Source organism: Tachyglossus aculeatus, chromosome X1 (genome assembly GCF_015852505.1).
Source record: "Tachyglossus aculeatus isolate mTacAcu1 chromosome X1, mTacAcu1.pri, whole genome shotgun sequence".
In the NCBI taxonomy this organism is placed as follows: Eukaryota; Metazoa; Chordata; class Mammalia; order Monotremata; family Tachyglossidae; genus Tachyglossus; species Tachyglossus aculeatus.
The window spans coordinates 123,917,082-123,944,710 of record NC_052101.1 but is presented as its reverse complement, the minus strand read 5'-3'; the positions used below and the strand labels follow the sequence as shown (position 1 = coordinate 123,944,710).

At 49.4% G+C, this 27,629-nt stretch overlaps 1 protein-coding gene across 1 annotated transcript; it reads right to left on the bottom strand.

The window, feature by feature from the left end:
• Positions 1-10,959: 10,959 nt before the first annotated feature.
• GZMM (granzyme M) lies at positions 10,960-27,353 on the bottom strand. Its single transcript, XM_038771812.1, is given in 8 exon segments — positions 10,960-11,068; positions 11,943-12,199; positions 12,444-12,579; positions 13,125-13,281; positions 17,921-17,928; positions 23,691-23,799; positions 27,180-27,305; positions 27,338-27,353. Coding segments are annotated over 8 exon segments (918 nt in total).
• Positions 27,354-27,629: the final 276 nt, after the last annotated feature.

The window sequence follows — 27,629 nt, the reverse complement described above, 5'->3', positions numbered from 1 at the left end:
GAAGAAGGGGGGTGGAAGAAGGAAAGGGTCAGTTCTTGGTCCCCTTCTGTTCTCTATCTACACTCACTCCCTTGGTGAACTCATTCGCTCCCAGGGCTTCAACTATCATCTCTACGCTGATGACACCCAAATCTACATCTCTGCCCCTGCTCTCTCTCCCTCCCTTCAGGCTCGGGTCTCCTCCTGCTTTCAGGACATCTCCATCTGGATGTCTGCCCGCCATCTAAAACTCATTATGTCCAAGACTGAACTCCTTATCTTCCCTCCCAAACCCTGCCCTCTCCCTGACTTTCATTCATTCATTCAATTGTATTTATTGAGTGCTTACTGTGTGCAGAGCACTGTACTAAGTGCTTGGGAAGTACAAGTTGGCAACATATAGAGACGGTCCCTACCCAACAGTGGGCTCACAGTCTAGAAGGTGGGCTCACTTCCCCTCACTGTAGACGGTACTACCATCCTTCCCATCTCACAAGCCCACAACCTTGGTGTCGTCCTCAACTCCACTGTCTCACATCCAATCCATCACTAAAACCTGCCGGTCTCACCTCCGCAACATCGCCAAGATCCGCCCTTTCCTCTCCATCCAAGCCGCTACCTTGCTTGTTCAATCTCTCATCTTATCCTGACTGGATTATTGCATCAGCCTCCTCTCTGATCTCTCATCCTCCTGCCTCTCCCCACTTCAGTCTATACGTCACGCTGCTGCCCGGATCATCTTTGTGCAGAAACGCTCTAGGCATGTCACTCCCATCCTCAAAAATCTCCAGTGGGTGCCTGTCAACCTACGAATAAAGCAAAACCTCCTCACTCTCAGCTTCAAGGCTGTCCATCACCTCGCCCCCTCTACCTCACCTCCCTTCTCTCCTTCTCCAGCCCAGCCCACACCCTCCACTCCTCTGCCGCTAACCTCCTCACTGTGCCTCGTTCTCGCCTGTCCAGCCGTCGACCCCGGGCCCACGTCCTCCCCCTGGCCTGGAATGGCCTCCCTCTGCACATCCGCCAAGCTAGCTCTCTTCCTCCCTTCAAAGCCCTACTGAGAGCTCATCTCCTCCAGGAGGCCTTCCCAGACTGAGCCCCCTTTTTCCTCTCCTGCTCCCCATCCCCCCGCCCTACCTCCTTCCCCTCCCCACAGCACCTATATATGTTTGTACAGATTTATTACTCTATTTTACTTGTACATATTTACTATTCTATTTATTTTGTTAATGATGTGCATTTAGCTTTAATTCTATTTATTCTGACGACTTGACACCTGTCTACATGTTTTGTCTTGTCTGTCTCCCCCTTCTAGACCGTGAGCCCATTGTTGGGTAGGGACCGTCTCTATATGTTGCCAACTTGTACTTCCCAAGCGCTTAGTACAGTGCTCTGCACACAGTAAGTGCTCAATAAATACAATTGAATGAATGAAGGGAAAACTTAGTGAACTGACTGCTAAGGAAGCTGTTTATAGGCTTGGGTGGAGACAGTAGTGCCAAAGGCCAGCGAAGAAAGTCTCTGCTATTGGAGGAGAGACAGTGAACAAATCACCCTCCGGGGAGTCTACCTTTCCATAATAAATCAAGACTGGTTACTACTGATAAAGCCCTGTCCCAGCTTGTCTTTTCAGTAAGTCAAAGCAGAGTGGGGCAAGGGAAGGGGAGGCTGCCTAACATACGTAAGAGTTGCCAAGTAGGGGTTAAGCGTAATTGGGGACGGATTAGGGTGTACAAGGGTGGCTTCTAATAATAATTGTGGTATTCGTTAAGCACTTTCTAGGTGCCAAGCACTGTGCTAGACATCGGGAGTGATACAGTACAACCAGGGGTCTAGTGGATAGAGCACAGTCCCGGGAGTCAGAAGGATCTGGGTTCTAATTCCAGCTCCGCCCCTTGTCTCCTGTGTGATTGTGGACAAGTTACTTCACATCGCTGTTCCTCAGTTACTTCATCTGTAAAATGGGGATTAAGACCGTGAGCCCCACGCGGGATAGGGATTGTGTACAACCTGATTAATTTGTATCTACCCTAGCATTTAGTACAGTGCTTGGCATATAGTAAGTGCTTAACAAATACCACAATTATTATTATTATTATTATACAGTCCCTGAACCATAATTTAAGGGGAAGGGAGACTACATAGTGAAGCCCCATTTTACAGATGAGGGGACTGAAGCTCAGAGAAGTGACTTGCCCCAGGTCACACAGCAGGCCAATGGTGGAGCAGGGAGTAGAACCCAGGTCTCTTGACTCTCAGGCCTGCCTTCTCTCCACTAGACCACACTGCTTGAGAGAGTCCCACAGTGCTTACTGAAAAGAGCATGGGGTTGGGAGTCAGAGGTCGTGGGTTCTAATCCTGACTCTGCCACTTATGGGGATTAAGACTGTGAGCCCCACATGGGACAACCTGATTGGCTTGTATCTACCCCAGTGCTTAGAACAGTGCTTGGCACATAGTAGGTGCTTAACAAATACCATCATCATTATTATTATTACTATAGGGAATAAACAGAATCCTGATTGCCCGCCCTGTTATTCCACATGGCTGGCAACAGCAAAAACTCTGGAGAGCCCAGCAAGAACCAAAGCCTGCAGCTGTAACAACTCACCAGGACTAATGTTTTTATTCACCCTGGATGGCCAAATCCCAGCTCAAAGGCCCGACCTGCTTACTGAGCCTTTTCTTCCCCTTGAGCTCCAGTGCCTTGGTAAAACCCCACTTTGGCCTCCAGAGAGGGAGGCAACTTCCCTGGTGGCGCAAGATAAGCACTGGGTCAGGAAATCCAGGTTCTCAGCCTGACTTTGCTGTTTATCCTCAGGCAAGTCACTAAGCCTCTCTGAGCCCCGTTGGACCCCAGGAGTGAGGACTCCTTGCCCACCTCCCTGAGCAGCAGCAGCAGCTTCACTTCTGAAGGAGAGAGAGAGAGAGCACACTGGGCTCCACTCCCCCCCGCCCAGCCCCAGAAAGAAGAGAACTAACAAATTTGTAGCGGTGAAAGGCCTTGGAAGAAAAACACTGTTGCTCCCCAGACCTCCAGGCCTCCCTGCACCTGGGCTCTCCACTTGCTTTGCCCCTCCTCCTCTCCCCAAGAGGCCCATACCTGACGGCTGCCTGCCCTATTGAGACACACACCCTCACCATTTAACCTTTCCAGGTCTGGCTCCAGTCCAGAGCCGCAGGAAGGCTGCGGCGCCTCCGCCCATAAAAGTCTCATTGCAGGCAGCCACACAGCCAAAATAGATAAGAGAGAGGCTGGGGCAGGCCCAGTTCGCAAATGCAGGCAGATTCTCCCTCCCTGTTTGGGGTCTCTAAGCCCAAGATCCTCTGAGCAGGCTCTTGCTAAGGTGGAAGGGTGTTAGTCACACACAAACACTCTCCCTTTCTTTAATAAGGTGAGGCTGTGTTGGAGAGGGCTGGTTCCCCCTTCCCCTCCCCACCCCTCACTCCTGTCTTTTCCCTTCTCTTCTTCAGTGGCTTTCCCCCATTCCTTCTCTCTCTTTCCACCCCCTGTAAGAGCTGGCCAACCTTGCACTAAAAGAATCCTCCCAAGTTTCATGGAGCCTCCACCGCACCCCAAATTCAGTTGCACCGGCCCCCCCCCCCCCCCCCCAAAAAAAAGGTTTAGGTCTTTAGGCTCAGTTTCTTCAAGTTAATCTGGCTCCTGCCACTCCGCATTTTGGGGAAGGATATGGGGACACTGCGCTTTAACATTTACTGTAATTTTCTACCATTTGCTAACCCACCATGTGGCTCAGTGGAAAGCACGCGAGCTTGGGAGTCACAGGGCAGAGGTTCGAATCCTGACTCCGCCACTTGCCTGCTGTGTGACCTTGGGCAATCAACTTCATTTATCTGTGCCTCAGTTATCTCATCTGGATAATGGGGATTGAGACTGAGTCCCATGTTGGACAGCCTGATTACCCCAGCGCTTAGAACAGTGCTTGGCATATAGTAAGCGCTTAACAAATACCATTATTATTATTATTATTATTATTATACTGCCTGGACTGGTTGCCTAAGAATAATAATAATAATTGTAGTATTTGTTAAGCGCTTATTATGTGCCAGGCACTGTACTAAGCACTGATAATTACAGTACTTGTTATGCACTTACTATGTGCCAAGCACTATTCTAAGTGCTAAGCACTATTCTAAGTGCTGGGGTAGATGCAATTTTATCAGGTTGGATACAGTTCCTGTCCCACATGGGGCTTGCAGTCATTCATTCATTCGTATTTATTGAGCGCTTACTGTGTGCAGAGCACTGTACTAAGCGCTTGGGAAGTACAAGTTGGCAACATATAGAGATGGTCCCTACCCAACAGTGGGCTCACAGTCTTGCTTACCTCCATTTTACAGATGAGGTAACTGAGGCCCAGAGACGTGAAATGACTCACCCAAGGTCACACAGCAGCCATGTGGCAGAACCGGGATTAGAACTCAGGTCCTTCTGACTCCCAGACTCATGCTCTATCCACTAAGCCACGCTGCCTAGAGATTTCCGAGCCCTGACTGGACTGAATGCTTAGCCTTCTTTTATAATACTACTACTAATTGTGGTATTTGTTAAGCGCTTCCTATGTGCCAAGCACTGTTCTAAGCACTGGGGTAGATACAGGGTAATCAGGTTGTCCCACGTGGGGCTCACACTTTTAATTCCCGTTTTACAGATGAGGTGACTGAGGCACAGAGAAGTTAGGTGATTTGCCCAAGGTCACACAACAGACGAGTGGCGGAGCCGGGATTAGAACCCACATCCTCTGACTCCCAAACCCGTGCTCTTTCCACTAAGGCACGATGCTACTCCCAACCCCAACATTTATTTCAAAAGCTTCCCCACCCCCCACCCCCCCACCACTTGAGGGCACGGTTTGTTGTACTTTTCCAAGTGCTTAGTACAGCACATGGCGCTCCTTAAACGCTCAATAAATATTTTTACTATTACTACTACCCCACCCCCCACAACGCCCTTCCCTAGCGGCCCCACCCAGGAGTCAGATATATTATTTTATTGGTTGCCTCACATGGCTAATTGACAGGGCTACCCAGCGTGGCTCAATGGAAAGAGCACGGGCTTTGGAGTCAGAGGTTGTGGGTTCAAACGCCGGCTCCGCCAGTTGTCAGCTGTGTGACTTGGGGCAAGTCAACTTAACTTCTCTGGGCCTCAGTTCCCTCATCTGGAAAATGGGGATGAAGACTGTGAGCCCCCCGTGGGACAACCTGATCACCTTGTAACCTCCCCAGTGCTTAGAACAGTGTGTTGCACATAGTAAGCGCTTAACAAATGCCATCATCATTATTATTATTACCCCACACTCTACCCCTCCCACCCCTCCTTCTTCCTCCCTCTGGTTCCCTCTCTGACCTAGCTCCCCCAGACCCCTCCCACCCTCGCCAGCTCTGCCAAGTGCACTGGCATTAGAGGGAGGCGGAAAAGCCGTCTCTGCTGCGGGGTGATAAAGCTCGGGAAGAGGGTGGCGTCCTGGCAAGGGGCTCCAGAGGAAAGTGGGGCGCATCAGATTAGAGTAAAACCCCTCTGGCCCCCTGCATTCCCCGATGCACCTGGCTGACGAGGGCCCAGACACACGAGGCCCCGGGGAAATGAGAATCCTTGGGACTTGGCTCCTGCTTGGTGAAGGGGGTGGGGGGCACAGGCGGCGGTGGGCTGGCAGGGCAGAGGGACGGGCACGACCTTCTCCGCCCTTTCCCGGGGGACGGGAGGAGAAATGCTAGGGAGGAAGGAAAAGGGGATTCATTCGATCGGATTTATTGAGCTTACTGTGTGCAGAGCACTGTGGGGAAGGGAAGGAGTGAGAGAGAGAGAAGGGACAAGGGGGGAGCAGCCTGGTGCGGTGGCTAGAGCACCGGCTTGGGAGTCGGAAGATCGTGGGTTCTGATTCTGACTCTGCCACTTTGCTGTGTGAGCTTGGGCAAGTCGCTTCGCTTCAGAGAAGCAGCGTGGTTCAGTGGAAAGAGCACGGGCTTTGGAGCCAGAGGTCATGGGTTCAAATCCTGACCCCGCCAATTGTCAGCTGGGTGACTTTGGGCAAGTCACTTCACTTCTCTGGGCCTCAGTTACCTCATCTGTAAAAGGGGGATTAAGACTGTGAGCCCCCTGTGGGACAACCTGATCACCTTGTAACCTCCCCAGTGCTTAGAATGGTGCTTTGCACATAGTAAGTGCTTAATAAATGCCATTATTATTATTCTCTGGGCCTCTGTTACCTCATCTGTAAAATGGGGATTGAGACTGTGAGCTTCATGTGAGGCAGGGACTGTGTCCAACTCGATTTGTTTGTATCATGTCTGGCATGTAGTAAGCGCTTACCAAATAGTATTATTATTGGGGGGAGGTCAGAGGAGGGGAAGGGGAGAAAGGGGGCGTGGATCTCTGTGAGCTTCAGCTGCTTTTTTCGCTTTAGAAGCAGCGTGGCTTAGTGGAAAGAGCCCGGGCTTTGGAGCCAGAGGTCATGGGTTCAAATCCCTGCTCCACCACTTGTCAGCTGGGTGACTTTTGGTAAGTCACTAAACTTCTCTGGGCCTCAGTGACCTTATCTGTAAAATGGGGATTAAGGCTGTGAGCCCCCCATGGGACAACCTGATCATCTTGTAACCTCCCCAGCACTTAGAATGGTGCTTTGCACATAGTAAGCGCTTAATAAATGCCATTATTATTATTATTATTATTCTCTGGGCCTCCGTTACCTCATCTGTAAAATGGGGATTGAGACTGTGAGCTTCATGTGAGGCAGGGACTGTGTCCAACTCGATTTGCTTGTATCATGTCTGGCACATAGTAGTGCTTACCAAATAGTATTATTGTCCTTCTCTGTAAGTTTTGTTCTCTGCCTCCCCCTTTTAGACTGTGAACCCACTGTTGGGTAGGGACTGTCTCTATATGTTGCCAACTTGTACTTCCCAAGCGCTTAGCACAGTGCTCTGCACACAGTAAGCGCTCAATAAATACGATTGATTGATTATTAGGGGGGAGGTCAGAGGAGGGGAAGGGGAGTAAGGGGGCATGGATCTCTGTGAGCTTCAGCTGCTTTTTTGCTTTAGAAGCAGCGTGGCTCAGTGGAAAGAGCCCGGGCTTTGGAGCCAGAGGTCGTGGGTTCAAATCCCGGCTCTACCACTTTCACTCACCCAATCGTATTTATCGAGCGCTTCCTGTGCGCAGAGCACTGTACTAGCCACTTGTCAGCTGTGTGACTTTGGGCAAGTCACTTAACTTCTCTGGGCCTCAGTAACCTCATCTGTAAAATCGGGATTAAGGCTGTGAGCGCCCCCTTGGGACAACCTGAGCACCTTGTAACCTCCCTAGGGCTTAGAACAGTGCTTTGCACATAGTAAGCGCTTAATAAATGCTATTATTATTATTATTATTATTATTATTATTATTATTATTATTATTATTATTATTACTCCCAGTGTCTAGCCCCACCCCTAAGATTTGGGCTGGAAAGACTGGACTTGGAGCACTGCCGCCACCTGCTGGCCAGTAGAGCCTGTAACCTTGGCTTTATCCTTGACTCTTCTCCGCCATTCAATCAATCAATCAATCGTATTTATTGAGCGCTTACTGTGTGCAGAGCACTGTACTAAGCGCTTGGGAAGTCCAAGTTGGCGACATATAGAGACAGTCCCTACCCAACAGTGGGCTCACAGTCTAAAAGGGGGAGACGGAGAACAAAACCAAACATACTAACAAAATAAAATAAATAGAATAGATATGTACAAGTAAGATACATAAGTAAATAAATAGGGTAATAAATATGTACAAACATATATACATATAACAAACATATATACATATGTCGGTCCCACCTTCACAGCACCGCTAAAATCCCACCCTTTCCTCTCCATCCAAACTGCTACCCCGTTAATACAATCGCTCGTCCTATCCCGCCGGGATTGCTGCATTCATTCATTCAATCGTAGAAATATAAAATTTAAATATACAGGCCCCCACAGCACCTGTACATATGTTTGTACAGATTTATTACTCTATTTATTTTACTTGTACATAGTTACTATTCTATTTGTTTCGTTATTGATTCATTCAGTCGTATTTATTGAGCGCTTACCGTGTGCAGAGCACTGCACTAAGCGCTTGGGAAGTCCAAGTCGGCAACATATAGAGACGGTCCCTACCCAACAGTGGGCTCACAGTCTAGAAGGGGGAGACAGAGAACAAAACAAAACATATTAACAGAATAAAATAAATAGAATAAATATGTACAAGTAAAATAAATAAATAGAGTAATAAATCCGTACAAACATATATACATATATACAGGTGCTGTGGGGAAGGGAAGGAGGTAAGGCGGGGGGGATGGAGAGGGGGAAGAGGGGGTCCCCCCCCTGCCCCGGCCTTGTCGGGGCGGGGGGGAATGGAAGGGAAGGCCGACCCCAATCCCCATATGTTGCCAGCTTGCACTTCCCAAGTGCTTAGTACAATGCTCTGCACACAGTAAGCGCTCAATAAATACGATTGAATGAATGAATGTGACCCCATTTTGTTGGGTAGGGACCATCTCTATATGTTGCCAACTTGTACTTCCCAAGCGCTTAATACAGTGCTTTGCACACAGTAAGCGCTCAATAAATACGATTGAATGAATAAAAATTTGATAAATACGATTGAAGGAATGAATGAATGAATTTCTTGAGCGCTTACCGTGTGCAGAGCACTGTACTAAGCGCTTGGAAAATAAAATTCAGGAACAGAGAGACAATACCCACCCACAACGGGCTCACAGTCTAGAGGGGGGAGACAGACTTCAAAACAAGTAAGCAGACATCAATAGCATCAATATAAATAGAATTATAGATATATATATATACACATCAAAAGTAAACTGACATTAATATAAATAGAATTATAGATATGTATGTATATACACAAGTGCTGTGGGCCGGGGAGGGTGGGTAGAGCAAAGGGAACAAGTCAGGGCGATGTGGGGGGGTGCTGAGGAAAACTGGGGTTAGTCTGGGGGTTTGGGACAAAAAAAAAGAGACAGTCTTCTGTCTCTCCCCACTGCAGTCCATACTTCACTGTGTTGCCTGGATTATTTTTCTACAAAAACATTCAGGACATGTCACCCCCTCCTCAAAGAACTCCAGTGGTTGCCCATCCACCTCCGAATCAAACAAAAACTCCTCACCATTGGCTTTAAAGCACTTCACCACCTTGCCCCCTCCTACCTCACCTTGTTTCTCTCCTTCTATAACCCAGCCTGCACACTTTGCTCCTCTAGTGCTAACCTGCTCACTGTGCCTCGATCTCACCTGTCTCGCCATCACCGACCCTAGCCCACATCCTGCCTCTGGCCTGGAACGTCCTCCCTCCTCAAATCCGACAGACAATTACTCTCCCCCACCTCCAAAGCCTTATTGAAAGCACATCTCTTCCAAGAGGCCTTCCCAGACTAAGCCCCACTTTTGCTCATCTCCCACTCCCTTCTGCATCGCCCTGACTTGCTCCTTTTGCTCTTCCTCCCTCCCAGCCCCACAGCACTTATGTACAGATCTGTAACTTTATTTATTTGTATTGATGCCTGTCTCCCCGCCTCTAGACTGAAAGTGGGCACTGTTTATTGTTGCACTGTACTTTCCCAAGCATTTAGTACAGTGCTCTGCACAAAGTAAGCACTCAAATACGATTGAATGAATGGAATGGAATGGAGGGGGCCACCAGCCTGGACCTGCCCCTGCGCCTGGCGGAGGCAGGCTTGGACTCGCAGAACCGCTCCACCCCAGGGCGCGGGGTTGACGTTATCGCTACACCCTTGCCCTCGGCGACCAAAGTCAGCCTTTGAACGGCCACACGTCCCTGGTGTGGAGGCGTGGCTCTTGGGCCTCAGAGAGAGGAAGTTTGACCTGCTTACCAGGTAGCAAGGGGCCCTGAAACTCCCACAGTTTCTCTTCTCACTCCACTTTCCCACAGAGGGTGAAATAAGCCCCTGCCCAGCTCTGCACAAATGCCCAGGAGTTAGAGATTCCCCGCTAAAGGTGGCTCAAACCCTGCCCCTCCTTCCACCCACCATGGCCTAGTGGATCTGGATTCTAGTTCATTCATTCATTCGTATTTATTGAGCATTTACTATGTGTTAAGTGCTTGGGAGAGTACAATATAACAATAAACAGACACATTCCCTGCTAGTCCCAGCTCCACCACCTGCTCCTATGTGACTTTGAACCAGCTAGGTGGAGAATCAGTGCTGTGGCAGTGTAATCTGTGCAAAGTGCACTGGGCTGGAGTTAGCAGGTCTTGAGAAGAAGTGCAGCCTAATGGAAGGAGCCCAGGACTGGGAGTCAGAAGGCCTGGGTTCAAATCCTAGCTCCGCCACTTGCCTGCTGTGTGGACTTGGGCAAGTCATTTCACTTCATTCATTCATTCAATCGTATTTATTGAGCGCTTACTGTGTGCAGAGCACTGTACTAAGCGCTTGGGAAGTACAAGTTGGCAACATATAGAGACGGCCCCTACCCAACAGTGGGCTCACAGTCTAGAAGGGGGAGACAGAGAAGAAAACAAAACATATTAACAAAATAAAATAAATGGAATAAATATGTACAAATAGAGTAATAAATACGTACAAACATATATACATATATACAGGTGCTGTAGGGAGGGGAAGGAGGTAAGGCGGAGGGGTTGGGGAGGGGGAGGTTCTTTGTGCTTCAGTTTCCTCATCTGTAAAATAGAGATTCAACACCTGTTCTCCCTCCTACTTAGATCATGAGGCCCATGTGGGCCAGGGGGCATGCTTGACCTGAGTATCTTGCACCTACCCTAGAGCTCGCCCCATAGTAAATGTTTAATAAATACCACAGTTATTATATCAACACTTAATTCCAAAAAGAAGTGAGGAGAGAGGGAGGCAGAGTTACCAAGCAGGGCAAGAGCCTAGAACCGACTAGAGGAGAGGAGAGAGGGAAAGGAGAGGGTCTCCTTTCCTGGCCACTGTGGCAAATTCAGGGGCTGTATATGTCCACGCAGTTCTTCGAAGAGAAGGACACCACACCCGCCAGTATCCTATTGTCACACACCAGGTCCCCCTCAGAGTCTCCCTGCAATCAAATACTCGAAGACCATCCTACCCCATCCTTGAAAGAGCTAAATCCGTTCCCTCCAGATGCCGTGCTCCATCTCAACTGTTACCCTCCTTCCCCCCTACTGCGAACTAAGTCTCTAACAGGATGTACGAGCTTGCGAGCGTGGGTTGGGCCGGATGGGCTCCCCGTGGACTGTAGGACTTTGAGGATCTTAGAGAACAGCCCCTCCATTCCCCCCCTTGCTGACTGGTCAGGGTGAGGCAGATTTGCAGGAGGTAGTACTAGTGAGGGTGTTTATTAAGCGCTTTCTGTGTGCAGGACACTGATCTAAGCGCTGGGAGAGTATACAAGTGGAAACAAGACACAGTCCCTGTCCCTCGGAGGGCTCAGAAGCTAAATTTCGCCCTGATGTTTCCAATCAATCAGTGGTATTTACCAAGTGCTTCCTGTGTGCAGAGCACTGGGAGAGTACAGTATGACAGAGTTGGTAGTCATGCTCCCTGCCCACAAGGAACTAACAGACTAGAGGAACAAGAGGACTCTCCCTTGTCCCGCTCTTGAGGGTTATTTCTGAGACTCCAATCCTGCCCAGGTCTTTGAGAACAGGGATCGTGTCTACCGACTGCACTGTACTCTCCCAAGCAAGACCTTAATCCAATGCTCTGCACAGAGTAAGTGCTCACTAAATACCACTGATCTATGGATTGATTGCTTGCCTGAAAGTCAGCCCCAGCTGCAGGGGTGTGTGGGGAGGTTCTGCCTTGGGGGAAGGAAAAGGGATAACCCAGGCCCATGAATCCTTACAGATCCCAACAACTCTGGAGAAGCCTCATGGGGGCTTCTGGGGAAATAAATGGGCAAAGCCTAAGGAAGGGTCCCAAGAGGGGCTTTGCCATTTTAACTGGCAGTGGGCAGTGCCCTTGCTGACCCTTTCCACGCACATCATATCCGGAGTAATGTCCCCGTTCCAGAACCGGCTGTTGTTACACATGCGGCTGTCCATCACTTTCACATTGAGCTCTTTCAGGGCCTTGGCCAGTTGGCCTTGCTGTTGGACCAGTCCCCAGCCGGCAAGCTCGCACTGGGCTCCTACTGGGACTTTCTTCGTGGGCAACCTGGCACAGACCACTTTACGACTGAAGGTCACTTTCCTGTCCAACTGCAGGCTCACGGGATTCAAAAATCCATAAGCCAACAGGCACCGCCATTGCCGAGATAGATCTCTCCCTCTTCCTCTCCACACCTGGTCTGCCCAGCCCCAGTCGTTGAGATGGAGGTTTCCACCTGCTCGCCATCAAAGTCCCCAAGCAGAGTGGTCCTAGTGTATGTCCTATTCTCCTTCCTCCCTCCCCTTTCCTCTCTGTCCAGAAGCTCTACCATTCTCCCCTCCTCCCACCACATACCTGAAGCAACAGGAGGTCATGTGTCAACTCCAGATTTTTCTTGTACTCAGGGTGGTGCGCGAGCTTCTTGACTGCAAAATCCTGGCCTGGGTGGCTGTGTTTGTGGAGACCCAGCACAACCCTGACGTCTCGGATGCTGAGGAGAGGGCAAACCACAATGGGGATTCCGGGGCAGGACGTGAGATCCTCACCTGGGGTCCAGCCAACCCTGAGGTCATCACCCCATCAGGCTCCCATGCTGGTGAACCTCCCATCTGTCCATCCCACCCCTGGTGAGAACACGAATGGGGAGGGCTGCTTCTTCGACCATTGCCTTCTTGAGTGGTCCCCCTCCCCTCCAAGCTGCCCCACAGGCCCAAATTTAAGTAGAGAAGCCACGTGGCTCAGTGGAAAGAGCACGGGTTTGGGAGTCAGAGGTCGTGGTTTCTAATCCCGGCTCTGCCCCTTATCAGCCGTGTAACTTTGGGCAAGTCACAACTTCTCTGTGCCTCAGTTATCTCATCTGGAAAATGGGGATTAAGACTGTTTACCTTGTATCTACCCAGCGCTTAGAACAGTGGTTGGCACATAGTGAGCACTCAACAAATACCAAAATTATTAATAAATGGTGGCTTGGCTATGGCCTGGCAGCGCACGGACAGGGATCATTGCCCTCTGAGCCAGGATTGGCCCCTAACTCACCCCTTGTTCAGGCAATGGGCGGCAGTGAGCACCCACGGCGGGTGAACCAGAGTCGCCCTACAAACGTGACTTCTGTTCACTTGGAGAGACGCCATGTAGGGATGGGAGTGAGGGTTAGCCTCTTTCCCCTCTATAATCTCAACCGGGATCCCACCTCCTGTGGGGGACGAGAACGCCACAGCCCATCAGCAGGATCTTAGGGTGAAGAAGTCGACTTGCTCCCTCTCCCCCTCACACCCAGTAGCCTCAGCCAGGAGGCCAGAGGGACCAGTAGAATCCTGAAGGTATCTCTAGGTCAAGGCATCTGAACACACATCCAGGGGTCGATGACATTCATTCATTCATTCAATCGTATTTATTGAGCGCTTACTGTGTGCAGAGCACTGTACTAAGCGCTTGGGAAGTACAAGTTGGCAACATAGAGAGACGGTCCCTCCCCAACAGCGGGCTCACAGTCTAGAAATAAATTGCCCTGCTCCACAGGGGGGGACGTGGATGGAGAAGGGGGAGGGGACCTGCTCCAGGCTGCCAATCTGCACTGGGGCTGGAGAATCTTGCAGAGCCCAGGGCAGGACTAAGCCTAGTGAAAAGAACATGGGACTGAAAGTCACAGGACCTGGGTTCTAATCCCTCTCTGCCACTTATTATTATCATTATTATTATTATTATTAAATTTATTAAGCACTTACTATGTGTCAAGCACTGTCGTAAGCACTGGGGTAGATGCAAGTTAGGTTGGACACAGCCCCTGTCCCACGTGGGGCTCGCAGTCTAAGTAAGAGGGAGAATGTGCCTGTTTATTGCTATAGCCAGAATGCTTAGTACAGTGCTCTGCACAGAGAAAGTACTCAATAAATACAACTGAATGAAAGGAAGAACAGGGATTTAATCCCCATTTTACAGTCACAGAGAAGTGACTTCCCCAAGGTCACACAGCAAGCAGTTGGCAGAGCCAGGATTAGAACCCAGATCCTCTGATTCCTAGGCCCATTCTCTTTCCACTAGGCCATAATGCTTCTTGTCTGCTGTGTGCTTTGGGCGAGTCACTTCACTCCTATGGGCCTCATCTTAAAAATGGGGTTTCAATACTTGTTCTCCCTCCTCCCTATTCTGAGCCCTGTATGGGACAGGGACTGAACCTGACCTGATTATCTTGCATCTCCACCAGTGCTTTGAGCAGAGTAAGAGCTTAACAAATACCGCAATTATTATAATTATTAATTGTAGGTTTTCGGGTGGGTTTGGCTCAAACCAGAACTCCAAGGCCACCATGGAGAAGCAGCGTAGCTTCTCCATGAGAAGCAGCGTGGCTCAGTGGAAAGAGCCCGGGCTTGGGCATCAGAGGTCATGGGTTCTAATCCCGGCTCCACTTAACTTCTCTGAGCCTCAGTTGCCTCATCTGTAAAATGGGGGTGAAGACTGTGAGCCCTACGTGGGACAACCTGATTACCTTGTACCTCCCCCAGAGCTTAGAACAGTGCTTGGCACATAGTAAGCGCTTAATAACTACCAACATTATTAGCCTTATTATTCATTCAGTCGTATTTATTGAGCACTTACTGTGTGCAGAGCACTGTACTAAGCACTTGGGAAGTACAAGTTGGCAACATATAGAGACGGTCCCTACCCAACAGCGGGCTCACAGTCTAGAAGGGGGAGACCAACAACAAAACAAAACATATTAACAAAATAAAATAAATAGAATAAATATGTACAAGTAAAATAGAGTAATAAATATGTACAATCATATATACAGGTATTATTATTACCTTAGAACAGATTCCACCACAAGGGGTGAACCAGCTCCACTTTGTTTACCAGGGCATGGCCAATCTCCAACTGCTCAGGCATCCCACCTGGTGAGAGGGTAGCCGGGAACAGATCCAGCAGGACATTTCCTTCTTGGAAAGCTTTCAGACGTGGGTACGCTGCCTCTGTCTCGTTTGTCCGGCTGCCGACCCCTGGCCCACATCCTACCTCTGGCCTGGAACGCCCTCCCTCCTCAAATCTGCCAGCCAATTAATCTGCAGAATTAATCAGATTAATTAATTAGGCAGAAACTCCTCACCCTGGGCTTCAAGGCTCTCCATCACCTCGCCCCCTCCTACCTCACCTCCCTTCTCTCCTTCTACTGCCCAGCCCGCACCCTCCGCTCCTCTGCCACTAATCTCCTCACCGTACCTCGTTCTCGCCTGTCCCGCCATCGACCACCGGCCCACGTCATCCCCCGGGCCTGGAATGCCCTCCCTCTGCCCATCCGCCAAGCTAGCTCTCTTCCTCCCTTCAAGGCCCTGCTGAGAGCTCACCTCCTCCAGGAGGCCTTCCCAGACTGAGCCCCTTCCTTCCTCTCCCCCTCATCCCCCTCTCCATCCCCCCATATTACCTCCTTCCCTTCCCCACAGCACCTGTATATATGTATATATGGTTGTACATATTTATTACTCTATTTATTTATTTATTTATTTTACTTGTACATATCTATCCTATTTTATTTTGTTGGTATGTTTGGTTTTGTTCTCTGTCTCCCCCTTTTAGACTGTGAGCCCACTGTTGGGTAGGGACTGTCTCTATGTGTTGCCAATTTGTACTTCCCAAGCGCTTAGTACAGTGCTCTGCACATAGTAAGCGCTCAATAAATACGATTGATGATGATGATGATCTGCCGGCCTTCAAAGCCTTACTGAAGGCACATCTCTTCCAAGAGGCCTTCCCAAACTAAGCCCCGCTTTTCCTCATCTCCCACTCTCTTCTGCATCACCCTGACCTGCTCCCTTTGTTAATAATAATAATAATAATAATGATGGCATTTATTAAGCACTTACTATGTGCAAAGCACTGTTCTAAGCACTGGGGGGATACAAGGTGATCAGGTTGTCCCACATGGGGCTCACAGTCTTAATCCCCATTTTACAGATGAGGTAACTGAGGCACAGAGAAGTTAAGTGACTTGCCCAAAGTCACACAGCTGACAGTTAGCGGAGCCTGGATTTGAACCCATGACCTCTGACTCCAAAGCCCATGCTTTTTCCACTGAGCCACACTGCTTCTTTTGTTCTTCCCCCTTTCCCTGTCCCATGGCACTTATGTATATATCTGTAATTTTATGTATTTATATTGATGTCTATTTATTTGTGTCGATGTCTGTCTCCCCCCTGCCTGATAATAATAATAATAATAATGATGGTATTTCATTCAATCGTATTTATTGAGCGCTTACTGTGTGCAGAGCACACTAAACATAAGTAGTTGTGGTATTTGTTAAGCACGTACTATGGGCCAAGCACTGTTCTAAGCGCTGGGGTAGATATAAGGTAAAGAGGTCCCACATGGGGCTCACAGTCTTAATCCCTATTTTACAGATGAGGTAACTGAGGAACAGAGAAGTTAAATAGCTTGCCCAAGGTCACACAGCAGATAAGAGGCGGAGCTGGGATTAGAACCCACATCCTCTGACTCCCAAACCCGGGCTCTAAATTGTGAGCTTGTTGTGGGCAGGGATTGTCTCTCTGTATTACTGTATTGTACCTTCCCAAGCACTTGGTACAGTGATCTGCACACAGTAAGTCCTTAATAAATATGTTTGAATGAATGAATGAATACTCTTCTGGTTCTCCTCCAACCGCCCTGGCCACTCCTTCTCAGGCTGTTTAATCGGCCCCTCTTCCATCCCTCACCCCCTAACTATGGGCATACTGGAAGTAAGGCTCATTTTATACTCATATAATAATAGTAATAATGGTATTTGTTAAGTGCTTACTATGTGCCAAGCACTGTTCTAAGCCACCACCTAGATGGGGAAGACTCTCAAGTTTACTTCTCCAGCCTCGACCTCTCCCCTAACCTACAATCACACGTCTCTTCCCTCCAAGATATCTCTAACCCACAAACTCAACATGTCTATAACTGAACTTCTCATCTTCCTTGTTTCCCTGATCTGTAATTTTTTATTACTACTATTTGTAGTAGTAGTGATAGTATAATAGTATAATTGTGATATTTGTTAAGCACTTACTATATGCCAAGCCCTGTATTAAACCCTGAGGTAGATATGGGATAATCAGGTCCCACATGGGGCTCACAGAGTAAATAGGAGAGAGAACAGGTATTGAATCCCCATTTTGCAGATGAGGGAACTGTACAGAGGCATAGAGAAGTGAAGTGACTTGCCCAGGGTCTCACAGCAGACAAGTGGCGGAGCTGGGATTTAATACCTAAGTCTTCTGACCATGCTCTTTCCATTAGGCCACACTGCTTCTGATGTTAATGTCAGTCTCTCACGGTAGACTGTTAGCTCCTTGTGGACAGGGATCATATCCACCAACTATGTGGTACTGTACTCTCCCAAGTGTTTAGTGCAGTGCTCTGCACACAGTGAGTACTCAGTAAATATCATTGATTAATCCCTTCTCTTTCCTCATAATTTATGAGCACCCACTTGGTGAAGTACCATGCCCAAGATGCTTGGGAAGTACAGAATAAAGAAGCAACACATTCTCTATTGGTGAGGAGTTTACGGTCTAAGGGGGAGACAAATATAGAAATATTTACATCTTAAGTGGCCAGAAGAGATAATGGAATGCAAGAATAGGTATAAATAAGTTAAGAAGTGCTCTAGCTGGCTGATGGGTTTCTACAATTTAGGATGCTGGGAAATTAATCGGGGGAAGCTTGGTGGGGGAGGGCTCTGACTGTGTGTAGGATTGTGGTCTGTCAAATTTGGGGAAGGTGGTGGAGTTTGAAGCCGAGGGAACAGCGTGAGCAAAGGGACGGACATGGGAGAATCGAGAGTGAGGTACGACCAGAACTAAGAGAGCGAGTTGGTGAATAGCCGGTGAAGAGAGCAGATAGCTAAGGTTGGGTAAGTTGGTGAGAAGCCTTGGAGCCAATTGTGAGAAGTGTCCAGTTGAGGCAAAGAGACACAGGAAGCCATCAAGGGTTTTGAGGAGAGGAGAGGTGTAGGCCGCGCGACACTTCAGGAGGACGATCTGTGCGGCAGCAGTGTGAAGCCCTGACTGGAGAGGGGAGAGGCTGGAGGCAGGGAGGCCAGGGCAGAGGCTGACATAATACCCTAGCTGTGCTATGACCAGAGCTCATACCAGGATTTGCATAGAGAAGAAGGGGTGGATCCACGAGATGTGCAGGAAGAATGGCAGCTTTTAGCAGTAGACTGAATGTAAGAGTGAATGATAGCAAAGAGTTGAAGATGAAACCAAAAGTGGCAAGCTTCTGGGTTGGGGAAGATGGTGGTGGTGTTGACTGAGATGGAAAAATTGCGAGGGGGCGGGTTTAAGGAGGAATTCTGTTTAGACATTGAGTTTGAGGTGCCAGAGGGACATCAAGGTGGAAGTGTTATGGAGGCCAGAGGAGACATGGATTTGGAGGGGGGCGGGGGGAGAGGGAGAGAGAGAGGGAGGGAGAGAGAGAGGGAGAGGTAGGGGGAGAGAGGAGGGGGGAACAGGGAGAGAGAGAGAGAGAGAGTTGAGTGAGAATAGAAGTTGGCCCAGAATAATAACAATATTAATAATAATAATAATGACATTTAAGTGCATACTATGCACGAAGCACTGTTCTAAGCGCTGGGGGGATACAAGGTGATCAGGTTGTCCCACGTGGGGCTCACAGTCTTAATCCCCATTTTACAGATGAGGTAACTGAGGCCCAGAGAAGTTAAGTGACTTGCCCAAAGTCATACAGCTGACAAGTGATGGAGCCGGGATTAGAACCCATGACCTCTGGCTCCCAAGCCTGGGCTCTTTCCACTGAGCCATGCTGCTTCAACAGAACAGAACAGAGCCTTGGATCCGGGACACCCACAGGAAAAGGATGAGAGGCAGAGGAGGAGTCAGTGAATGAACTGAGTTGTCAGAGAGGTGGGAGGTGAATCAAAGGTTGGTCCTCCATCTAACTTTCCTATCTTTATCAATAACATCACCAACCTCCTTGTTCCAGAAGTCCAACTTTGGCTCTATAAATTCATCATCATCAATGGTATTTATTGAGCGCTTTCTGTGTGTGGAGCACTGTATTAAGAGCTTGGGAGAGACAATACAACAGAATTCATAGACATGTTTTCTGACCACAACGAGCTTACAGTCTAGAGGGGAAGACAGACATCGATATAAAGAATTTATAATATATAAGTTATGACATTTATTAAGCAATTACTATGTGCTAAGCCCAGAGAAGGATACGAGACACAAGATCAGACTCAATCTCTGACCCCTACAGGGCTCACTGTCTAAGAGGGAGGAAGAGCAGGTATCTTATTGCCATTTTACAGATGAGGGACCTGAGCCACAGAGAGATTAACTGACTTGCTCAAGGTCGCACAGCTCCCACATTTGAACGAAGGCTAAATCCTGTCACAACATTTCTCAGATCCTCCCCTCCCACTCCATCCAAGCTGCTACCGCCCTGATCCAAGCTCTTGTTATATCCTGGTTAGGCTGATATAATACATCTCCTTCCTCACTGGTTGCCCCGCCTCTCTCCCCCTTCAGTCTCTCCTATACATTACCGACTGAATCATCTTCCTGAAATGGCACTCGGCCCCTATTTCGCCATTCCTTGGAAGCCTCCAGAGCTACCCATCTCCGTTCAGATCATATCTCCCAGCTCCTCCATCAGGAGTTACCCTCTGCATCGGACAGGAACTCCGTACCATCGACTTGAAAGCACTTAATCAGCTCACCCCCTTCTACCTACCTACCTGACTTAGCTCAGTGAGTCAGTCAGTTGTATTTATTGAACTTTTCCTGTGTGTGCAGTACTGCACTAAGCGCTGCAGAGAGTACAATATAACATATACATTTCCTACCCACAACAAGCTTACAGTCTCTTGCTTCAACCTAGCCCTCACACTTCTCTCCTCTAATGCCAATATACTCACTGTACCTCAATCTTGTTTGTCTCATCCCAACCCCTTGTCTACGTTCTCTCTCTGACCTGGAACTCCCTCCCCCTCCATATCAGACAGATCACCACGCTCCCCACCTTCAAAACCCTCCTAAAATCACATCTCCTCCAAGAGACCTTCCCCAACTTAAACCCTCATTCCCCCTACTCCCTCTCCCTTCTGTGTCACCTATAAACTTGGATCTGTCCCCTTTAAGCACTTGATATTCATCCCACCCTCAGCCCCACAGCACTTAGATACATATCTGTAATTTGTTTGTAATTTGTCTGTCTTCCCATCTGGATTGTAAGTGTCTCGTGGGTAGGGAACGTTTCTGTTGTACTGTACTCTCCCAAGCACTTAATACAGTGCTCTGTACACAGTAAGTGCTCAATACCATTCATTGATTGATTGATTTCCTTCCACACCAAACTGGCATACCACCTTACATATCATCTCTTTTCACCGGCACCTGTCTAGCAAACGTTCTTTGCTCCTCAAAAACTCACTGTCAACCGTACCTCACTTTCTTCTCTGAAGCAGCGTGGCTCAGTGGAAAAAGCACGGGCTTTGGAGTCAGAGGTCAGGGGTTCAAATCCCGGCTCCGCCAATTGTCAGCTGTGTGACTTTGGGCAAGTCACTTAACTTCTCTGGGCCTCAGTTACCTCATCTGTAAAATGGGGATTAAGACTGTGAGCCCCCTGTGGGACAACCTGATCACCTTGTAACCTCCCCAGTGCTTAGAACAGTGCTTTGCACATAGTAAGTGCTTAACAAATGTCATTATTATTATTATTATTATTACTTCTGAATGCTTGTTCACACTGCTCCCTAACCTGAAACACCCTCTTCCTTCAAAAACCACCAAGCCAATGCTTTCCCCATCCTCAAAGCCCTCCTGAAATCTCACCTCCAATTAATTCACAAGACCCTTGTTGCATCAATCCAACACCCCCACCACCCCCCACACTTATGTATTTTATTCTTATCCTCAACACTTAGGTACATACGTATATTTTACGGGTCTAGTCAATGATTCATTCAACTTGTTCATCCTGAAAGAGTTACAACTTTCCTGTCGCTCCCTTTCTTTGGAAATAATGTCTCTCTGTCTCTCCTCATTAGACCTTGAGCTCCTTGAGGGCAGAGAATGTGTATCGTACTCTCCCTAGCACTTAGTACAGGGCTTCGGACTCAGTATGGGCACAATCATTGACAACCCCAATGTTACCCAAGACTCCCAGAGCCAAAAAGGGACAGTGAGCCATCTACGGCCTGCCTCCAGGCAGGGGAGTTCATTCATTCAATCGTATTTATTGAGCACTTACTGTGTGCAGAGCACTGTACTAAGCGCTTGGGAAGTACAAGTTGGTAACATATAGAGACGGTCCCTACCCAACAATGGGCTCACAGTCTAGAAGGGGAGTGACAAAGTCACCCAGGGTGGCCAGTTTATTTGGGGTCTAAAGCTCTCTGGGGATGGATGGAGACCTCAAATCCTCCCCTCTGCTACCTATTCCAAGGTTGAATTCTCTCGGCAATGGGGAAAGCTCTTCTCTTTGGAGAAGCAGCATGGAGTAGAGGAGAAGCAGCTCTGCCACTTGTCTGCTGTGTGACTTTGGGCAAGTCTTCTCTGGGTCTCAGTTACCTCATCTGTAAAATGGGGAATGAGACTGTGAACCCCATGTGGGACAGGGACGGTGTCCAACCCGATTTGCTTGTATCCACCCCAGTGCTTAGTACAATGCCTATCACAAAGTAAGTGCTTAACAAATACCACTATTTTTGTCTAAACCAAGCCTCGTCACAACACTTCCTAGATCCACACCTTCTCCATCCAAAACGGCTACCCCGCTGGTCCAAGAGCAACTACCCCGTTAGCTCCCTCCCTCACCTCCCTGCTTCTCCCCTCTCCAGTCCACACTTCACTCTGCTGCCTGGATCATTTTTATTTAAAAAAAAAGTTACATGCACTTCTCCCCGCTCCTCAAAATCTTCCAACAGTTGCTCATCCTCTCCACATCAAGCAGAGATTCCTGATTTTTGGCTCAAGGCATTCACCCTGCTCTCCCTCCTACTTATCCATGCTCTTTTCCCAAGACATGTCAGTACACACTCTTCGCTTCTTTCCAGTTAACAAAGCACAGTGAGTAAGTCCTCGAACCTCCCTCTTCCTTCACATCTGGCAGACTACAGCTCTCCCCACCTTCAAAGCCCTTCTGAAATCACATCTACTCCAGGAGGCTTTCCCAAATAATTTATCACCTCTCCAATTCGTATTCCTCCAACTTCCACTTTAACACTCCCGCACTATTTGAAGCACTTAAAATACTCCAAACCTCCTTTAGCACTTATGTACGTCTTACATATCCAATTACTTAAGCATTGACTCATGTACATAATAATAATCATGGTGTTTGTTAAGTGCTTACTATGTGACAAGCACTACGCAAAGTGCTGGGGTGGATATGAGATGATCAGGTCAGACACAGTCCGTGTCCCGCTGTAAGGTGCTCCCATTCTAAGTAGCGGGGAGAACAGGTACTGAATCCCCATTTTACAGATGAAGAAACTGAAGTGCAGAGAGGTGAAGTGACTTGCCCAGGGTCATATAGCAGGCAAGTGGCAGAGCCATTAACTTGTCTGGGAACGCTAAAAGAAGCACAAGACCCCACGTGGTAAAAGGGATCATGTCCGACCTGATGATTTTGTACCTACCCCAGTGCTCAGGACAGTGCTCGACACAGAGTAAGCGCTTAACAAATACCATCCCTGTTGTTATTATGATCATTATTTATTCCCTACCCATAAGGAGCGCACACTCCTGTGGCCTTTTTGAAAGCAGAGCATGGGCCTGGGAATCAAAAGGACCTTGGTGCTAGTCCCAGCTCCGCCTCTTGTCTGCTGTGTGATCCTGGGCAAGTCACTTCACTTCTCTGTGCCTCAGTTCCCTCATCTGGGAAATGGGGATTAAGACTGTGAGTCCTATGTGGGGCAAGGACTATGTCCAACCCATGATCTTCTATCAAACCCTAGCGCTTAGAACAGTGTCTGACATAGTAAGTGCTTAACAAATACCACAGTTATTATTATTATTACTTTAGACCTTCTGCAAGGGGTTGCCCCTGACGGGGCCACCGTAGCTTGCCCGCAGCCATCGGCCAAGTCCGACTCCATTCGGCCAGGATGTAGACGGGTCCAATGGGTGCCACAGAAAGGCCAAGGGCTTGGCCTAGGGAATAGAGAATGGGCCTGGGAACCAGAAGGACCTGGGTTCTTATCTCGGCTCCGCCACTTGTCCGCTGTATGACCTTGGTTAAGTCACTTCTCTGTGCTTCAGTTACCTCATCTGTAAAATGGGGATTAAGACTGGGAGCCCCATGTGGGACAGGGACTGTGTCCAACGTGATTAACTTGTATCTACCTCGGCGCTTAGAACGGTGCTTGATGCATACTAAGCGCCTAACAAATACCATCATCATCATTATTATAGGGAGGAGGGGATGCAACTAGATTGTAAGCTCCGCCACTGGACTGTAAGAAGGCAGGGATCGTGCCAACCTACTCTGTTGTATCGTACTCTCCTAAGCGCTCTGTCCAGTGCTCTGCTCTCCATACGGTAAGTTCTCGATAAATGCCATTGACTGATCGATTGATTGATGGCGACTCACCCAGCGGCCAGCACAGCAGGACCAGTAATGGGCACCAACACGAGGCTCGTGGCCATCTTCACATCTGATGGGCCCAGGTTGCTCTGTTCCAGGTTCCGGCCCCCTCTTCCTTCCAAGGAGGGGCTTTGAGCTCAAGCAGAGGCTGCTAGAAGATGAGCAGTTCACACCCACGGGGCCCAAAGAAGAGCAGGTGTTACTGATTCTGGTCTTCTAAACAGGCCTCCAAGAGCCGGTAGAAACCTCACGGGGTCCTTGACAGGCACCTGGGACAAGCTGCCAACTCCTGCCCTTTGATTCCATTCATCTCCACAGAACGAGGAGCCCCAGGCCCTCCTAAATCCCAGGGGCCTTATGGAGCCGAGCCGGGGCAGTATCGCCATACAAGGGTGTCTCATAAATTTCCCTCTGCAGAAAACCTCCCCGCTGCTGGGTTGACACCTCCCCTCCTCCCCCACCCCTGCCAACAAGCCACTGTGGATGACAGAAACGTGGAGGGCCAAGTGGGAGATGTCAGCACAAGCCCCGAGCCTTGACGATCACACCTTCTTCTTTGTTGGGCCCACAGGGCTCCCTGGCTAGGAAGGGTGTTTGTTTGGGTCCCGGTGCATCTGTGAGAACGTCGCTGCAGTGCTCCCTCCGCCCAACACCTACCCACCACCTAAGTGAAACATCTCCTTCAGGTGAGAAAGTTCTGGCCAGGTGAAAGTGAGGGAGAAACTCATTTCCAGCAAGCGGGGGCCTGGGTTTTCAAGGCTCCTACCCGACCTGTGGCTCCATTTTCCATGAAAACACGACGATCTCTCACCTCCCACCCAGCAATTCAGTCAGCAGAGTCTGGCCCGAAGCACCAAGTCAAGCCCAGTTGAGTTTGGATGCGCCTTGGGGCACCCCCTCACCACCCCTGCAATCCCCATTGGGGGAGTGCAGGCTGAGGGAAAGGGTGAGGGCACAGCTGCAGCCCGAGAAGGGAACCCAGATCCACTTCGGATTTGGTGGAGGCACCTGGGGCCCACGTGGTTTTCAGGGCCCTGGACAGAATGGGCACCGGGGAAGCCCCATCTCCCCTGCCCCTCCAGCTTTCCCATCTTTCCCAGTGGTATCTCAAGAGATCTCCTACCTTCTCTCAAAAACCACCCTCTCCACCTGCACATCCAACCCCATTCCTTCACACCTTATCAAAACACTTGCCCCCTTCTCTTCTTCCTTCACTAACTGCCATCTCCAACTATTCACTCTCCAATGGCTTCTTCCCCTCTGCTTTCAAACGTGTCCATGTCTCCCCATCCTAAAAAAAAAAACCCTCCCTTGACCCTACAGCTTCCTCCAGTTACTGCCCCCATCTCCCTCTTACCATTCCCCTCCAAACTCCTTGAGCGAGTTGTCTACACCTGCTGTCACAAGTTCCTTTCCTCCAATTTCCTCCTTGACCCCCTCCAATCTGGCTTCCATCCCCTTCATTCCACAGAAACCACCCTCTCAATGGTCACCAATGATCTCCTTCTTGCCAAACCCAACAGCCTCTACTCCCTCCTAATCCTCCTCCACCTCTCAGCTGCCTTTGATGCTGGCAACCGTCCCCTTCTCCTGGAAACCTATCCAACCTCGGCTTCACTCACACTGTCCTCAACTGGTTCTCCTATCTCTCCGTCCCTTTCGCGGCCTCCTCCTCTGCCTCCCACCCCCTAAACATGGGTTTCCCTCAAGGTTCAGTTCTGGGTCCCCTTCTATTTTCCATCTACACCCACTCCCTTGGAGAACTCATTCCCTCCATTGCTTCAACTACCTACCTACTGCTTCAACAACTATGTGGATGATTCCCAAATCTACATCTCCAGCCCTGATCGCTCTCCCTCTCTGTAGTCTTGCATTTCCATACTGCCTTTAAGACATCTCTACTTGGATGTACTGCCGACACCTCAAATTTACCATGTCCAAAAACAGAACTCCTTATCTTCCCATCCAAACGCTGTCCTTCTGGACTTTCCCATCACTATAGACAGCACCACCCTTCCTGTCTCACAAGCCCATAATAATAAATAATTGTAGTATTTAAGTGCTTACTGTATACCAGGCACTGTACTAAGCGCTGGGGTGGATACAAGCAAATCGGATTGGACACAGTCCCTGTCCCACATGGGACTTACGGTCTCAATCCCCATTTTACAGATGAAGTAACAGAGGCATAGAGAAGTGAAGTGACTTACCCTAGGCCACACAGCAGACACATGGTGGAGCCGGACCCCCAGGCCCATGCTCTGGCATTATCCTTGACTCCTTGCTCTCTCATTCACCCCAAATATTCAATCTATCACTAAATCCTGCTGGTTCAACCTCCGCAACATCGCTAAAATCCGTCCTCTCCTCTCCATCCAATCACGTCAATCCAAGCACTTACCTATCCAGGCTTGATTACTGTATCGGCCTCCTTGCTGACCTCCCTGCTTCCTGTCTCTCCTCACTCCAATCTACACTTCACTCTGCAGCCCAGATCATTTTTCAACAAAAAATGTTCAGTCCATATTTCCCCACTCAAGAACCTCCAGTGGTTGCCCATCCACCTCTGCATCAAACAGAAACTCCTCAGCATCGGCTTTAAGGCACTCAATCACTTTGCCTCTTCCTACCGGTTCTTGCTGCTCTCCTGTTAGTCAACTGTATTTATTGAGCGCTTACTGTAGGCAGAGCACTGTACTAAGCGCCGGGGAGAGTTCAACAGACACATTCCCTGCCCACACCAAGCTTAGCATAAAACACAGCCCATACACTTCACTCCTCTAATGCCACCCTACTCAGTGTACCTCAATCTCGTCTATCTCACCACCAAGCTCTCACCCACATCCTCCCTCTGGCTTGGAACACCCTCCCTCTTCCTCTCTGACAATTACTCTCCCTCCCTTTAAAGTCTTATTGGAGGCACATCTCCTCCAAGAGGCCTTGCCTAAGCCCTCTTTTCCTTCTCTTCCTCTCCCTTGTCACCCTGCCTTGCTCCCTTTATTCACCCCTCCCAGCCCCACAGCACTTATGTACATATCTGTAAATTTCATTTATATTAATGTCTGTCTCTCCCTCTAGACTGTAAGCTATGTGCAGGGAATGCGCCTGTTGTCCTGTTATATTGTCCTCTCCCAGGCGCTTAGTATAGTGTTCTGCACACAGTAAGCACTCAATAAATACAACTGGGGAGGAGTACGGCCCGGGCCCGAGAAGGGGATACCGGGGCTTCCAGAGCCATCTCCCGCAGACTCACCTCGCAGCGGGCCGGGCCGGTCCGACTTCCTCGCCCCCCCGGGCCAGGGCCCTGTGCTCTCTCACCCAAGAGGCAAGGGTGAAGACTAGCCACACCCCATTCTCAAAGTTGAATTTTATTCAATCTCTCAAAACAAACAGAAAAGAGATGGCAAAATTCTCCCCACCCACCCTCAGCCTCTCATTAGAATTTTGTAAAAATCCCCCTCCACCAAGCTCAACAGCAGAGCTGTAACGTCCCACCCCGCCGCTCCTGAGCAAAGAGAATACGGCTGGGGCAAGGCCCGCAGCCGGGGAAAACCACCCAGAACAGGCTGGCCGCCGCCGCCGCCGCCTCTAAGGTGCACGGGTCCCCTCTACTGGTCAATCCTTCGGAGACAGACGGAAAAGCAGGAGAAAGCCAGAAAGCGGGGCCATGGTGATGGTGAGGAGGGAAGTCGGGTATCGCACTTTCGGCCGGCGTCCTCTTCTCCCCAGGCCCGCCAGCCACTCCTGGGCAGCAGCAACCTGGCCAGAAGCGAGCGAGCGAGCGTGCGCACGGTTTCCCTTGGCCCCCACGTAGCTTTCCCCAGCCCCCCTCCAAGCCCCCCGATTCGCCCGCGATTCCCTGCCCCCCACGCCCGCAAGCAACCTAGACCCACGAGGACGGCCAGCCTCTCCTGCTTGTCAAGGGTGACGGAACCGCTTGGGAGA